The sequence below is a fragment of the Poeciliopsis prolifica genome, unplaced genomic scaffold (assembly GCF_027474105.1).
Source record: "Poeciliopsis prolifica strain line A6 unplaced genomic scaffold, Auburn_PproV2 SCAFFOLD054, whole genome shotgun sequence".
NCBI lineage: Eukaryota > Metazoa > Chordata > Actinopteri > Cyprinodontiformes > Poeciliidae > Poeciliopsis > Poeciliopsis prolifica.
Window position 1 is genome coordinate 3256791 of NW_026562429.1, and position 15405 is coordinate 3272195.

Below are 15405 nucleotides of genomic sequence, written 5' to 3' on the forward strand. Positions count from 1 at the left end.
GGAAGTGCTCATTCCTACAATATGTAAAATAAGGAAGCAATTATTAGAAAATTTCCTGCTGCAGTGACAGTTACCAGTTAGATGTCCTCCATAATTATAACTCAAACTAAACCACTAGATTATTATGATTTGTGGTTATTAGGAGATTATTTGGCTTTGCCTCTGCTTTACAACGAGGCGAAGCAGATATAAACAACTTCTTGCATTTTGACAGGGAAGCACCAAAACAGCAAAAATAAAAGAAAAGAAAACACTATACAGTAAATGACTGTTACAAAAACATTCAAAAAGAAAACAGAAAAACATATGTTCTGCAAAAATAAATAGAAAAATCTCAAAAAAAGAACAGAAAAATATAGAGTGCATATCAAATACTTTATTCTTTTCATTGATTTGCTTTATCAAAAAATATTTTGATTTTTTTAAAAGTGCAAATGACAACGCTCAAAAATATTTCTGAAATTTAAATTTTATGCTTGATTGTCAGAACAATAGGGAAGTGAAAGTGATACTTGGATTTCAAAAGGAAGTTTCCTCTAACAGGACTTCCTAGTTTTACTAAAGAGGAAGAAAAGGAACAGAAACATAGATATCAAAAGAACAACCCTGAAACATCAAGAAGATATCACTCATCTGCTCGTCAAACAAAAAAATGTCAGAAAAATGCTCAGAAATACATGAACATCAGTGATTCAAGGTAAGCATCAGGAAACTATTTGAATTGAGATTATGTAAAATTTTGATTTGTCAATACAATAAGTTAAAATGCAGATATTACCTGATTCTTATTCTACAATGCTGGTAAAATGAACACAAAAATGACATATTTGTGTTAAGGACCATTGTATCTAGAAAAAGGAGGAGTACGTTTCAACCAAAAGGTCTCAGAAATTAAATATTTTTTGAATATTTACTAGAAAACACATAAATTTTTAGATCAATCTCAGAAATAATTGAGAGAAAAACATGGATTTTTTTCTGTTTTTTCTAGAAAATATCTAAGATTAATCTAAAATGTTTTGCTTTTTTCTAGCAATTTTTTGGGGCTTTTCAAACTCAGGAATTTCCTAGATTCTTAATTTCTGAGATTAATCTAAAAGTTTGTTTCTAGAAACTTGCTTTGAAACTTTTTGAATTTCAAAAGTCATAATTATTTTTCTTCAGAAAAATTTAATATATTACATATATTAAATTTGATTTAATATATTAAATTTTTATCAAAATGTCATATTAATTTAAGAATTTCTGAGTTTTTCTCACATCAAGCCAGTGTAGTCCCAGTGTAGTAGGGACTTCAGAACTGGATGATCTACTCTTTCTTCCTGGTTTTAGTCAGAACGCCAGCAGCAGCTTTCTGGAATTGATTTTTTTAGGCAGACACTGTCGTCTAAAGACAAATGCATTAGTTTCTCTAGACCTTTTTGGGACATTATGTCTTCTGATGTTAGAAGACCAACTTTGTAACTGTCTTTATGTGGCTCTGAAGGTTCAGGTCCATCACCAAACCCAGGTTTCAGACCTGATCAAGAGTTTCTAGCTGTAATAATTTAAGCTGTGTGTTGAATCTATTTCAGTTTGAACACTTGAATGGGGGTTTAGTCACCTGCTGACATTTTAATGTAAAGCTGTGTATGATAATCTATGGAGTGATTGCAACTTATACTTGCTATAATCTGAGCAACAGGGAGCATCTACAGTAGGTAATAAATAAGAGGGACCCCAGGATTGAATCTCATGGTGCGCCATAAGAAACATCAAAATGATTTTACCTATGTACACTTATTTTATTTTTTGACTGTTTAGGTTTACCAACATCTGTTTTGCTCGCCTCAGGAGTTACAAATGGGACTGAAGGAAAGCAAAACCAAACCAAATGCAGGATCTAAGTGTTCTGATCATAGCGTTGCTTTTCTCCTGATTTACATGATCTGTTTAGTTCCTCTGGCCACCGGATTTTTCCTGAAGAGTTGCAGGGTCAGCCGGAATGCAGCCATATGTACGGCCAGCCAACTCGAATTTATTCCTCAAGACATTCCACCAACTGTGACAGGTTTTAATTTATCTAAAAACCAAATCTCAAGAATACAACGTTCAAATTTCACAAATCTAAAAGTTCTAGAAGATTTAAACCTTCATGAAAACCACATTTCAAAGATAGACAGCAGTGCTTTTGCCAACTTGATCTCCCTTCGGAAGTTGACACTGAACAACAACAGGCTCGTTAAGCTAGGAGAGTTAGCTTTTGATGGGTTGGGCAACCTCACTGAGTTAAGACTTAACACTAACAAGATCACAGCATTGTCACCCACCGCTTTTCAGTGCTTGACCAGGTTAAAACTTTTGGATATTTCTCATAACAAACTGGAAACGATGTCAAACCTTCATCTGATTTTGCAGCACATGCCACAGCTGCAGGAGTTAGTGATAAGAACAAATGTTTTAAGAACCTTTCAGTCATGGAAACTTACCAATCGCTCCCTGGATCTTCAGGTTTTGGATTTGTCCGATAATCCCATAAGAGATTTCGAAATCACTGCCAACATCTTCCCAAATCTGACTCGCCTCATCATCGGTGACAAGTTCAGCACCATACCAATGAAATGGGATGTGAAAAACAAAACTTTCCTCAGACAGCTATCCAGTCTTGATGTCAGTGGGCTTCATACAACTCCTGAAAACATAGAAGCATTACTCAAAACGGTGAACTCCTCACTAACATCTCTATTCCTGAACAATATAAAACACAATCAGACGCAACTGATCAACCTCTCTTGCTCCATCCCAACCGTGTCTAAATTGCAGTTTCGAAGCAACAATCTGAGAACAGTCTCTTCATATTACTTTAAGCCGTGTGTCAATGTAGTAGAATTAGATTTATCAGAGAATCACATTCAAAGTATCGATAAGAATGCCTTCACATCTATAAGAAATTTAACGATTTTGAGGATGAGTAGGAACAAACTTCGATCGGTTCCTACCGCAATACAAACTCTGCAAAATCTCTCCAAACTTGATCTCAGCAGCAACATGATCAGCACTCTCACCTGTCAAGATTTCTCCAATCAGACGAGACTGAAGGAACTAAGTCTGCAGAACAACTCCATCCATAAATTGACTGAATGTGCTTTCAAGGGTTTGGTACAACTCCAAGTTCTCAAATTGCAATCCAATCAGATTACTGATTTAAAAGGGGCTTTTAAAGCCTCTTTGCCAAACCTAAAACAACTGCATTTGAATGGAAATAAACTCACTGCTATTAGAAAGGGGGAACTTGAAGGATTGAAGTCGGTTTGGAATTTGTCTCTACATCAAAATCAAATAAAGATCCTTGATGAAGGTTGCTTTGTTGGACTGTTGAACCTCACTGACATTCAGCTCCAGTTAAATGATATTACAACTAATACCTTAAAAACAAGTCCCTTCAAGGGTCTCTCTAACCTAAAAAGATTGTATTTAAACGATAATCGCATAAAAGATTTTACCATTACACCGTTTTCTGATCTTCACCAGTTGGAAGAGTTGTCTCTTCATGGCCAGCACTACAGGGGAAAGACTAGCCTATCTTCGAACTTCCTCCAAGGGCTAAAAAGTCTTTTAAATTTCAATGCTAGGAACTGCCAGCTAATCAAACTTGACCAAGACATATTTGTGAACACACCTAATCTGGAAAGACTTGATTTGAGCTCAAATGATATAGAGATTCTGACGCCAGAGCTGTTTGCCCCAATTAAAAACCTTAAAACCCTCTACATATCCAGGATTGCTGTTTACTCACTAGATTTCCTTGCAGACGCCAACCTGACCAAGCTGGAGTTCCTGCAGGGAAGACACAACCAATATTCAGTCATTTCTAAAGAGGTTATCAAGTCGCTTCCATCTCTTCAGTATTTGGATTTTAATTATAATAGTTTCTACTGTGACTGCATTAATGCCTGGTTCGTCAACTGGACAATTTTCAGCAAACAGACGCAGGTTAACAACGCTTATAACTATTCTTGCAACTATCCAAAAGACTTCAAATCCAAAAGACTTTTGGATTTTAAAAAATACTTGAAACTTTGCTCACAGGATATCAACTTTATCTACTTTGTTTCAACCACATCTACGATCCTCTTCATCATGGCTGGAGCCTTCATTTACCGCTTCATGAGGTGGCAGCTGTACTATGCCTATTACCTCTTCTTGGATTGGCTTTTTGACTCAAAGTATAAAAATAAGCAAGTTTCTTATCAGTACGATGCTTTTATCTCCTATAACCACCATGATGAGCCTTGGGTGATTGGTGAACTGTTACCCAAACTGGAAGGAGAGCAGGGCTGGAAATTGTGTCTGCACCATCGAGACTTTGAACCAGGTAAGACCTTTTATGGATAAATGGTATTAGTATTTATGTACAAAAAAATGGTAATTCATTGAATGGGGGTCCAATGAAGATAGGCCCTCATCTTCATCGAACCCCCTTCCAATAAATTTCTTGCAAAAGTTGCTACTATAAAACGCAAGTTCCAGTATGTAACTTTGTTTTGGGTTTTTTTTTTTACCTATTTGTCAAATTATCACCTGTCATATAAAATTTTGCTGGATGATGAATTATCCCAGAAGTTATTGCAGTTAACAATGATATTGTTGTTTTGAAACATTTTCAAGTAATATAAGGCCTAATAATGCAAGAAGCCATTCTTGAAGACCAATAAACTTTAAATTCTTATAAACATTTGACTCCGAAATTGGAAGACATTTGGATATTTAATCCAAAATAAATAAACAACACAAACAAAATGGATTATGGAGTCTCTGTAAACGAAACAATCCTTGAAAAAAGAGGCTAGTTGAGACCAAAACACCAGACTGAAAGGTTTTATCATCCAGTTAAGATAATTATTATGCAAATGAAAATTGAGCTCATTTACAACTCCATCACTTAATCATTCAAAGTTGGACGTGAGGAACAAGAGTATTGAACAGAGCAACTGAAGTTGTTTTTTAAAGTTGTTTTTGTCAGTTTATTCATGGCTTCTACTTGTCTGAGTTGAGCAAATTTGTCTATAAAGGTGACACAGCTGGTAGGGGCTCATAGACGGCAGCAGCTAGCTTAGAAACCGACCCATTATCTACTCCCTCCTGACGTACTGATTAAATTATTGACTTTACCTGAATTCACACCGCATGATTTATATCATTATGATATCACGATGTCATAAATAACGTTTCTTCTTACACCGAAGCAGCCTTAAAAACGCAAAGATGCTAACCAGTTTTTTTCCGTACAAGCTAGGCTACATGAGGGTGCAGTGCTGTCTCCATGGTTACCAACCGTTAGGCGCGTACCTTCTTCATTATTTGATATCTTTTATCATACTTAATGTCATTCTCCTTACCCTGGAAATGGCGCTGTCTCGCTCCGTGTCTTTGCTCATTAAAAGTTGTAAAATAAAATTACAAGTTTGGGTTTGTCGTCGCTCCACGACATGGAGACCATCAAAGAAAATATGAACCGACTGTTTCATTTCTAGGAAGGCCGATCACCGAAAACATCATCGACGCCATTTACGGAAGTAGGAAGACCATCTGCGTCATCAGCAGAAAATACCTGGAGAGCGAGTGGTGCTCCAGAGAGGTCCAGACAGCCAGGTACTGCAGGAGGCCAGAAACTGCTCTGGTTTTAACTCAGAAATTAAAGTTTGTGAAGTTGATTTATCAAGAGACAGTAGGCATTGTTTTTTGTTGTATTTTTTAATGTAGTTTTTATACCTCATCTTTAATTTTTGTAGCTTAACACTGTAGTTTAAGCCAAGTTTTTTCACATTATCCAAAAAATAAAAACTCCCTGTTTGACACAGGAATGAGAAGGAAATATCTTTATGACTGGAGAACTAATATGTAATCTCGCTGAGAAATATTTAACTAAGAGAACAATAACGCTTCTGTATTTTCATTCACATTGAATTAACTTATTTTAACTTGATTTAAAATGATTGATTCACTTCATTCATGATGCATTTTATGAATGAATTTTGATCAGAAATATTGAATTAAATGGAATTAATGAGAAAACATTGTTTTCAATGTAACACAGCATATTAGGGCCATTGTCAATAGAAAAAAATAAAAATTTTGAAAGTCCAAAATGTTTGACATTTAGAATTTTTTTGATTTTGAACAGTTAAACCTTTGCAGGAAAAATAATTCTTTTGGCCCTAATAGAGGAGCCATGTTGTGATGACTGCCTGAAGGCAGAGTTTCAGAAAGAGTAGGAGCTTCTTAAAGAGACAGAGGCCCAATTTCAATTTCGATTTAAGAAGTTAAATTACTAAGTCAATTTTTTTTGTCATATTTGATATATATTGCATTTTTATAACAACTGAAGGCAACTGCTATAAAATGGCTCTATATTCCTGGAAAATACATAATACCTTATGTATTAATACCTTTAAAAACTTCTTAGATGTTTATCCTTTTTTCCTTTTTGATACTTGCCGCTTTTTTGTTTTGTTTTTGCTTATTGAGATTTTTAAAATAACAAGAGTGACCCGACTGATATAAAACCTTCTACATTTACTAATTTAATCTAAGCTATTATTGCATCCCCATACTTCAATCTGTCATAAACTTTCAGGTATTTCTTGTCCTAAAGTCGTTTCTTTTCTCCTGGCTTCCACAGTTTCCGTCTCTTTGACGAGAAGAAGGATGTGATGATCCTGGTATTTTTGGAGGACATTCCCACCTACCTGCTGTCTCCTTTCCACCGAATGAGGAAGCTGCTGAAGAAGCAGACTTACCTGAGCTGGCCGCGTGCCGCAGACCACCCAGAGATATTCTGGGAAAACCTGAGGAAAGCTCTGCAGACCGGAAACGATCCAGATGAGGAAAACGTCCTCAGTTTGATACAGGAATGAGAAGGAAATATCTTTACGACTGGAGAACAAATATGTAATTTAGCTGAGAAATATCTAATCATATTGCTATCAATTATGTGTTATCATTATACTTTTAATCTGTGTGTATTTATTAGTTGTATTATGTTATGCTATGTAACGCTCTAATTTTATTTTTCCCATTTAATTCATTACTGGGTTTATACTTTTTGATAGTGTTTCTCTATAAATACATTTTTTATTTGTTTTCACTTTTATTGAAATATATTTATTGTTTCAAATTAGTTCCAGAAAAGTTTGTTCTGTAAAAACAAAGCAATGTCTCATTAATAGTTATTCACCCAGTGGGGAAATTCATGTGTTACACCAGCAAAGTGGCAGCCAGTCGAGACAAAAAGACAAAAATAATATAAAATATGTAGAAAAACAGAAATAATGATATACTGTACAGTAGAATAAATTAATTCAACAAAATGTATAAAATGTGCATTGGTATTTGTGCATTAAAATCAGACTATTTGTGGTAAGTAAAAATAAAACTGTAATTGCAGGTGTATGTTAAAAATTTAATTGAAAATATAAAAATAAAACATTTACGAGAAAGCTGAAAATTTGAGTTTCAAAGGTCAAATTTACAAGTTTTTTCGAATTTGAGATTAATCTCTTTTACTCACAAATTTTTTACTTTTTAAACAGAAATTTCTAGAAAATGTTTGATAATAATCTCAAAATATATAAATTTCAGTTTTTGTTCTCAAATTTACTAGAGATGTGTTTTTATTCAATGTATGCTTTTGAAAAGACGATTAACCACCCCATATTTTTTATTCTTCAAGCCAAAAATGTTGATGAAACGAGTTATTTAAAAATAACCCAGCAGAAGTGCAATGAAGTGGGAAGCCAGTAAGTTCTGCAAAGTACGGGAAGTATTTTACATATCAGAAACCAAACAGCCACAAAAGATGTGTCAGTTTTCACATAAGACACAAGAGGAAGTGAATAAAGGTTATTCATAAAGCAGCTTTCATAGAAAATTACACATAAGTTGCACAAAACAAGCAAATAAAGTTAAGATATAACTTCAATAAAGTTAAGATATAACTTTATTTTCAGGATAGTTATATGCTGACAATAAAGGGTATATTGTCAGGATACAATGTTCTCATAATAGAGGTGAACAGTTATATGGGACTCCTGGGATCTTTTCCAGTGGGCTGTTGGTTTGGTTCATGAAGAAGCTGTCCCACTTCCCGCAACATGCAGAACATAAAATAACTTCTGTATTTTTTCACCACTCCCATCAGGCAGACCTCAACGTACATATTATAAAAGAAATAGAACTGTTTTATTGTTTATCATAAATTACCAAACATCTGCAGCACAAAACAAATTTTCAGATTTTATTTTCTTCACAAAATCAGGTTTAAATGTTAGTAATTTAGATTATATGTGCTGTTGAAAGATCACAACTCTGAGCACCAAATATTAAATCAGATGTTTTCATCAATTACTCTATACTTCAAACTTTTTTCATTCTTACTACAGTCATTAGTTTTACTTGAGTAAGAAAAATGTAAGTATTCTTACTTGAGGACATTATTTTGGTACTCTGTCCATCTTTGTCTAATACAGAAGGAACAGGAAACAGAAATGCAATAGTTTCTAAAATACACGTTGCACACAAATATGCAGTTTTCTTAAAAATACTAACGTTGATAAGGCAGCAGATTTTAAATGAGCAACAACCAAACATACCCCTCCTCTACTACTGCAGGCAACTTCCATTTCCTCAGTCATTCGCAGAAAGATTATCTGATTCTAAACTAAGCTACATTGTGTCACTCTAATGCAAAAACTACTGAGCTGACTTTTTCAGCTGATCAGTTGGCACAACGTTTTGTGAAGCTTGCTGAGATGTGAGCATTTCTCAAAAGTAAAAGTAAGTGTCTGAAAATTTATATTTTAATACAAAAAAACTTCTAAAAATGTTGCAAACTTTTGTATTTTAAACACTTTTCTGGTTACTGACTTTTCAGGAAAAGCAGATAAACTCATCCAGAGGCTATTTACAAAACAGAATTTGATGAAGATTACAAAATGGGTTCAGAGGATATAACTAGACCAAAAGGACATTCAAGATGTTCCAAAGGCAGCGTGGTTTTCCCCTTGATGTTTCTGATCTGTTCTGCTGTTCCTGGCAGTGGATTTTCACTGAAGAGCTGCAGCCTGAGCAAGACTATAGCTTTTTGTGCAGAGAAACGACTGACTACTATTCCTCAGGATATTCCTCCGACTGTTACCGGCTTTGACCTTTCTGTAAACAGGCTGACAAAGATACGATCTTCAGATTTCACACCCTTACCTCTTCTAGTGTACTTGGAGCTGAATCGCAACAAGATTTTACATATTGAAAGCGCTGCTTTTGCCACTCTGACTTCCCTAAAAAAGTTAAATCTTAACAACAATAAAGTTATCAAACTCGAGGAAAGAGCTTTTGATGGGTTGAGCAACCTCACCGAGTTACGAATTAATCATAACAAGATAAATATTGTGTCATCCACATCGTTCCAGTCTTTGAGGAAATTAAAAGTTTTGGATATTTCATACAACAAACTGAAACAGGTCACAGATGTTCATCTGATATTGCAGCACATGCCACAGCTTCAAGAGTTGGTGCTAAAAGGAAATGGTTTAAAAACCTTTCATTCATGGGAACTTACCAACAACTCACTCAATCTTTGCAGACTTGATTTGACTTTTAATCCTTTGGAAGACTTCAGGATCACTGCTGACATCTTCCATAATCTCACCTGTCTGAAGATCGGCAATCCTTACGGCAACAAACCAATGACGTGGGATCTGAAAAACCATACTTTCTTGAGCACAGTGTCCAGTCTTGACATCAGTGGGCTGATTATGTCTCTTGATGATATGAAAGAGTTATTTAAAGCTGTAAACTCATCACTCACCTTTCTGCGGATGAACAGCATGAAACGCAACCAAAGTCAACTCATCAACATTTCCTGCTCCATTCCAACAATGTCCAAATTGCATTTTCGACGCAATAAACTCAAAATTATCGATTCAGATTTGTTCAAATTATGTGTCCATCTGACTGAGTTAGATTTAGCAGATAATCATATAAAAATTATCCAAGAAAATGCCTTCACAGCACTAAAAGGTTTAAGGATTTTGAGCTTGAATAGAAATAAACTTTCATCTGTTCCAATCGCAACAAGGAATCTACAAAATCTTTCTGAGCTTGATCTAGATAGCAACACAATCCGCTCAATCACATGTCAAGATTTCGCCAATAAGACGATGCTGAAGGAACTAAGCTTGAAGAATAACTCAATCTCAGCTCTGAACAAATGTGCCTTCAAGGATTTGCTACGACTCCAAGTTCTACGATTACAATCCAATCAGATAGCACAATTAAATGGATCTTTTGAAAATCATCTTCCAAACCTTAAACGTTTGTATTTGAATGGAAATAAACTTACTAAAATTTTGGGAAAGGAATTTGGAGGCCTGAGGTCTCTCCTTAACTTATCATTACATCAAAATCAAATAAAGGACCTTTATAAAGACAGTTTTGTTGGACTGACAAATCTCACTGATGTCCGCTTGCAGTCAACCAGTATCGCAAGACCGGCTTTAAAGTCAGGTGCTTTCAATGCTCTGATTAATCTAAGAAGATTGGATCTATCTTCTAATCATATAAAATATTTTGACAGTCAACCTCTAACGCATCCACCATTTTCTAATCTGTCCCGTTTGGAGGAGTTGTCTATTATTGGTCAGCATTCTTCTGGAAAGTCCTTTCTGCCTGCAAATTTCCTGCAAGGTTTAAACAACTTGTTGAGTTTCTATGCCAAAAGAATTCATATTGTTTACATCGATAAAGACACATTTAAATACACCCCAAAGCTCGAAAATCTTGATCTTGGGTCAAATGATTTGAGGACTCTGTCTTCAGAACTGTTTGCCCCAATACAAAACCTTAAAAACCTCTACATACACCGAACAGGTCTTCAGTCGTTAGATTTCTTCATAGATGCCAATCTGACCAAGCTGGAGTTCCTGGAGGGACGACACAACCAATACTCAGTCATCACCGAAGATGTAATCAAGTCGCTTCCATCGCTCCTGTGTGTTGACTTTACATATCTTAGTTTCTCCTGTGACTGTGACAATGCCTGGTTTCTAAACTGGACAATAGCAAATACACAAACACAGGTTATTGATGCGTATAACTACTCTTGCAATTATCCAGATGACTTCAAAGGCAAAAAGCTTTTGGATTTTGATTTCACATCCTGCTTACAAGATAAGGGTTTCATCTGCTTTGTGTCCACAACATGCATGGTTTTCTTTGTCATGTTTATGTCCTTCAGCTACCATTTCATGAGGTCCCAACTTTACATTGCCTACTACCTATTCTGGTCTTGGCTCTTTGACTCAAAGTACAAAAATAAGCAAGCTCCTCATCGGTACGACGCCTTTATCTCCTACAACTCCAGTGATGAGCCTTGGGTGATTGGTGAACTGTTACCCAAACTGGAAGGAGAGCAGGGCTGGAGGCTGTGTCTGCACCATCGAGACTTTGAACCAGGTAAGACCTTTTCTACATCACTGAGAAGTCTTTACATTTGCATGAAACTCAGGACAAAGGAAGAGCAGATGTTAAAGAGATTGGATGCTAGAACATAAAACCAACCTCATGCAATCCTATTGTTGTCAATGTTAACATTTAACATTTTAGGATTTACTTGTGTACTCACTGGGTTCGTATTTGACAATGCTTTATAATCCACATATTGAGTAATTGGGCTACTTGAACACAAAACCTGGTCGAAAACCCAGAACTGAGACCTTCTGCTAATCGCTGGTATGGCAGCCTGGAGTGTCTATGACGTCTCCTTTGCATGCGGTAAAATTCACATACTATTTGATCTTTCTGTTAACATAGTTGCCATTTACATACCCACTGTTGGTCTTTATGTGTATCAAATAACTTAAAACTGGATCTTCACTTAACTTGACACACAAACGGTATTTTTCCTTCAAGTACCACTTTATTACAAATATAAAAGTTAAACCATCTGCACTGTAATTTTCATTTCAATGGTAGAAAAGGTGATCAGATCTGTAGACTTGATCTCTAAAGATCATCAAGTCTCTGAGGATGTTTTACAGAGCTGGATTTGCATTTTTGGGACAAAGACATGCTCATGTCCAGGACTTCCTGGAGAAAAAATGTCTGGTTTGGGAACATTAAAATCACATATTTGCTTTTTAACCTGGTTGATGTGATTATTTTAGTAACTTCTAGCCATTATCTTCAGTTTGGCTGTTGGACAGCTAGCAATACCTTTGTCTGAGGAATACTTTGACATAAAATCCCCAAATTTCACACATTTGCAATTTTCACTCCTAAGAACTGTTTTAAATGTTTCCCGCAGTAAACAATCTTTTCTCCTGTAGCATGATGGACATCATGTCACGCTTTCGCAAGCAAAGCAGGGGAGGTGGGAGGTTTGATATATGTGAAAAGTGAAATAACTCAAACAGAAATGAACAAAAACAAAGTCAAAGTTCTAGAATACAACAAGATTGTGAAGCAAGTTGAAAAACAAAGACTGGAAACCAGGAGCATGATGAGATGACAAGACACAACAGCAGAGAGTGAAATAACAAGAGACAAGTGAGGAGACTATGATCAGAGTGTGGAGTACAGAGAGTACAAAATACACAACGGTACAATCACAAAGCTCAAAATAACCAGAAACAAAACAGGAAACTGCAAATTAGAAACTCTGACACGAAAGACCACAACTCTGAAGACAAGAAAATGAACCACCTAACAGAATAAACACAAATTGTAAAAGTTAATAATAGTTCAAACTCTTTGGAAACTTTCCAAGAATGTCTGGGGAATTATGAGGTACAAGGGTCTCTGTACCTTCACCTCATGTTAAAACTGTTTTCACTCGTGTTCACATCAGGAGAGGCACCTTTAGGTGTGAAGAGCGTCAGCAACTCATTGTGTACTTTAGTCACATGTACAGCAATGTGACTTCATCTAAATATTCTCATAAATATCTTGTGGTTGTTTCGAATCCTGTTTTTAGATTTGCATCTTATTTAGTCAAAGCTGAAATATTTTGCAGTTCGAGAAAAACCTTTGTTCCCTTGTGCTAACAAGCATCTTTGGATTTGCTTTGGTTTTATTTTCTCAACATAATTTCTGCTCCTAAAGCTTCAAGTTGTTAGACTAGTTCGTCATTTCTTTTTACCACGGCTCCACCTTGCAGCTCTATGAGCCTCTGCTCTCTCATGTCACAAGTTCAACATCACTGACAGCAGTTTGGTATAAATTCCCAGAAATAGTTTTAACCAGTGAGGTTGTAATGCCACTAGTTCTCCAGAGGGTGTCACTGTTGTATATTAGCTGAACCTCTGTGGTTTGTTCTCCTCTGCAGGGAAGCCCATCATAGACAACATCACAGATGCCATCTATAGCAGCAGGAAGACGATCTGTGTGATCAGCCGCAGATATCTCAGGAGCGAGTGGTGCTCCAGGGAGGTCCAGACAGCCAGGTAAAGCAAAAGAAAACAGCGCTGTCCAATACTATGTATACCAGCTTTTCATATTTGTGTATCCCACGCAATTATTTTTCTCTAGTTGAAAAAATTAACCAGTGACAAAAATAGCTGACTTTTTAAGTTAATTGGGTCAAAATTATGCAAAAATAAAAAAAATTATTCAATATAGTAATAAAGAAGCAGGCTCATAAACACAGTTATAAAAATATATCTATACTACAGTTTATGTATTAATCTTCAGTTAATTTAACAGATGAACCTTCACTGTGCTCAGCAATTTAGAGCTTTTATGTCCGTTTGAATGACTGAATTTGGTTTGTCACACGCAGAGAAATATATGTACCACCACGGTACGCTCCGCCACCCATTTGTTGCCACTAAAATGGTAGGAAACTTAGTTTCCAGTTCGTTCACACACCTATACTTTCGCTAAGCATCAGCAACTCCATCTGTATCTGCATGAAGCTCTGCTCCAATTGTACAAATGCACCCGCCGCGCTCTTCACCGCCACCATGCAGCAGCTCCAGGAAGAGAAATACTGCCATTCTCCAGTCATCACACCAGACATTTTAAAAATCCTTATTGGTCCCTGGAAAAATGAAAAAAATTGTGGACAATTTCATCAATGAAATCCCCCTGAACTTGAAAATGGGACATTATTTTGCTAGAACTTAGCATCTGTCAACAACTCCCAGGTGTAAATAAAAACGTTGCGCAACACAAATAATCACCCAACCAGAACATAGTGCTCTAAATCGAATAATTTGAGTACTCATTTCAGCGCTACTACTAATTATATCGAAATGTAGATTATTTTAACAACCCTAAAATCAACACTGTTTCCCTAAAACCGTTTTCTCTCCTCAGTTTCCGTCTCTTTGACGAGCAGAAGGATGTGCTGATCTTAGTCTTCTTGGAGGACATTCCCACCTCCATGCTGTCTCCTTTCCACCGAATGAGGAAGCTGCTGAAGAAGCAGACCTACCTGAGCTGGCCGCGCGCTGCAGACCACCCAGAGGTATTCTGGGAAAACCTGAGGAACGCTCTGCGGACCGGCAACGATCCAGATGAGCAGAAATTACAACTCGCTGTGATAGAAACGTGTTGATGAGAAGGAAGGGCACAATTAACGACTTCCTCCTGGACGAGCTGGGATTATTTTCTGCATCGTGGGAACAACAGAGGATTTCATTTATATCTCAATCAACTAAAAGATATTGTACTATGAGTCAAAAAACATCTTCAAAAGTTCAGACATTGTAGAACAATGCAGAGGCCTTACTATGATTTCGTCTTTTTCTTTAGCAAGATTTGACAAATATTGGTTTCTGTACTGTTAATTTTAATGTTCTGTGTTTTTATTTTTATGATTTTATGCCAGTAAAAGTTATTTTTCCAGTAAATCTCAACTGCATTTCTATACCTAACAGACTTTTAGTTGTGTTTGGTCAGATCCTGTTTCTCTTTCTGGTTTGATCACAAGTTTCCCCTCTCACAGTGTTTTCTTTTTAGATACAGTATTATCATGTGTATTATTTTGTGCATTATTTTCTAAATATTTTGCCTTTTTGTAATCTTTCACAAAAACAAAAGTGAGAAAATAAACTTTATTTGTGTAAGTAATTCACCACATGCTATTTACTAAAGCATTATCTGATTATTTGTTTACAAATTATCTGGGAAAAATTAACATTTGTATTAAATTGAAGTAAAATAAATCAGCAATGCAGAATCACAAAATTGCAGCAGTTTTTTTACAAATATAAATTCTTCACAGGCTGAAAGCAAAACTATAAAAACTGAATATTCTGCATTTTATGATTTGAATGAAAAAGTCCCAACTCTGAAGTTCTTTAAATAACTTTCACTTCCTCACAGAAAGTGAACATAGATGAGTGATTTTAAACTATCTGCACTTTC

General features: G+C 35.9%; 2 protein-coding genes and 1 long non-coding RNA gene across 3 annotated transcripts; 2 read left to right on the top strand and 1 right to left on the bottom strand.

Moving 5' to 3' along the window:
• Nucleotides 1–612: 612 nt before the first annotated feature.
• On the top strand, nucleotides 613–7478 carry LOC129378884 (toll-like receptor 13). The gene is given in 5 exon segments (XM_055059385.1): nucleotides 613–697; nucleotides 1804–1819; nucleotides 1822–4354; nucleotides 5514–5631; nucleotides 6662–7478. Coding segments are annotated over 5 exon segments (2922 nt in total). The 5' UTR covers nucleotides 613–677; the 3' UTR covers nucleotides 6897–7478.
• Nucleotides 2581–5547, bottom strand: LOC129378895 (uncharacterized). The gene is made up of 3 exons (XR_008608108.1): nucleotides 5379–5547; nucleotides 3776–3816; nucleotides 2581–2671 (listed from the first exon to the last, which is right to left on the bottom strand). It is a non-coding gene; the product is annotated as an uncharacterized LOC129378895 (long non-coding RNA).
• A 1494-nt stretch (nucleotides 7479–8972) lies between the features above and the next one.
• LOC129378908 (toll-like receptor 13) lies at nucleotides 8973–14733 on the top strand. The gene is made up of 4 exons (XM_055059410.1): nucleotides 8973–9464; nucleotides 9525–11490; nucleotides 13361–13478; nucleotides 14353–14733. The coding sequence occupies exons 1-4, from the start codon at nucleotides 8973–8975 to the stop codon at nucleotides 14591–14593; spliced, it is 2817 nt and encodes a 938-aa protein (XP_054915385.1). The 3' UTR covers nucleotides 14594–14733.
• Nucleotides 14734–15405: the final 672 nt, after the last annotated feature.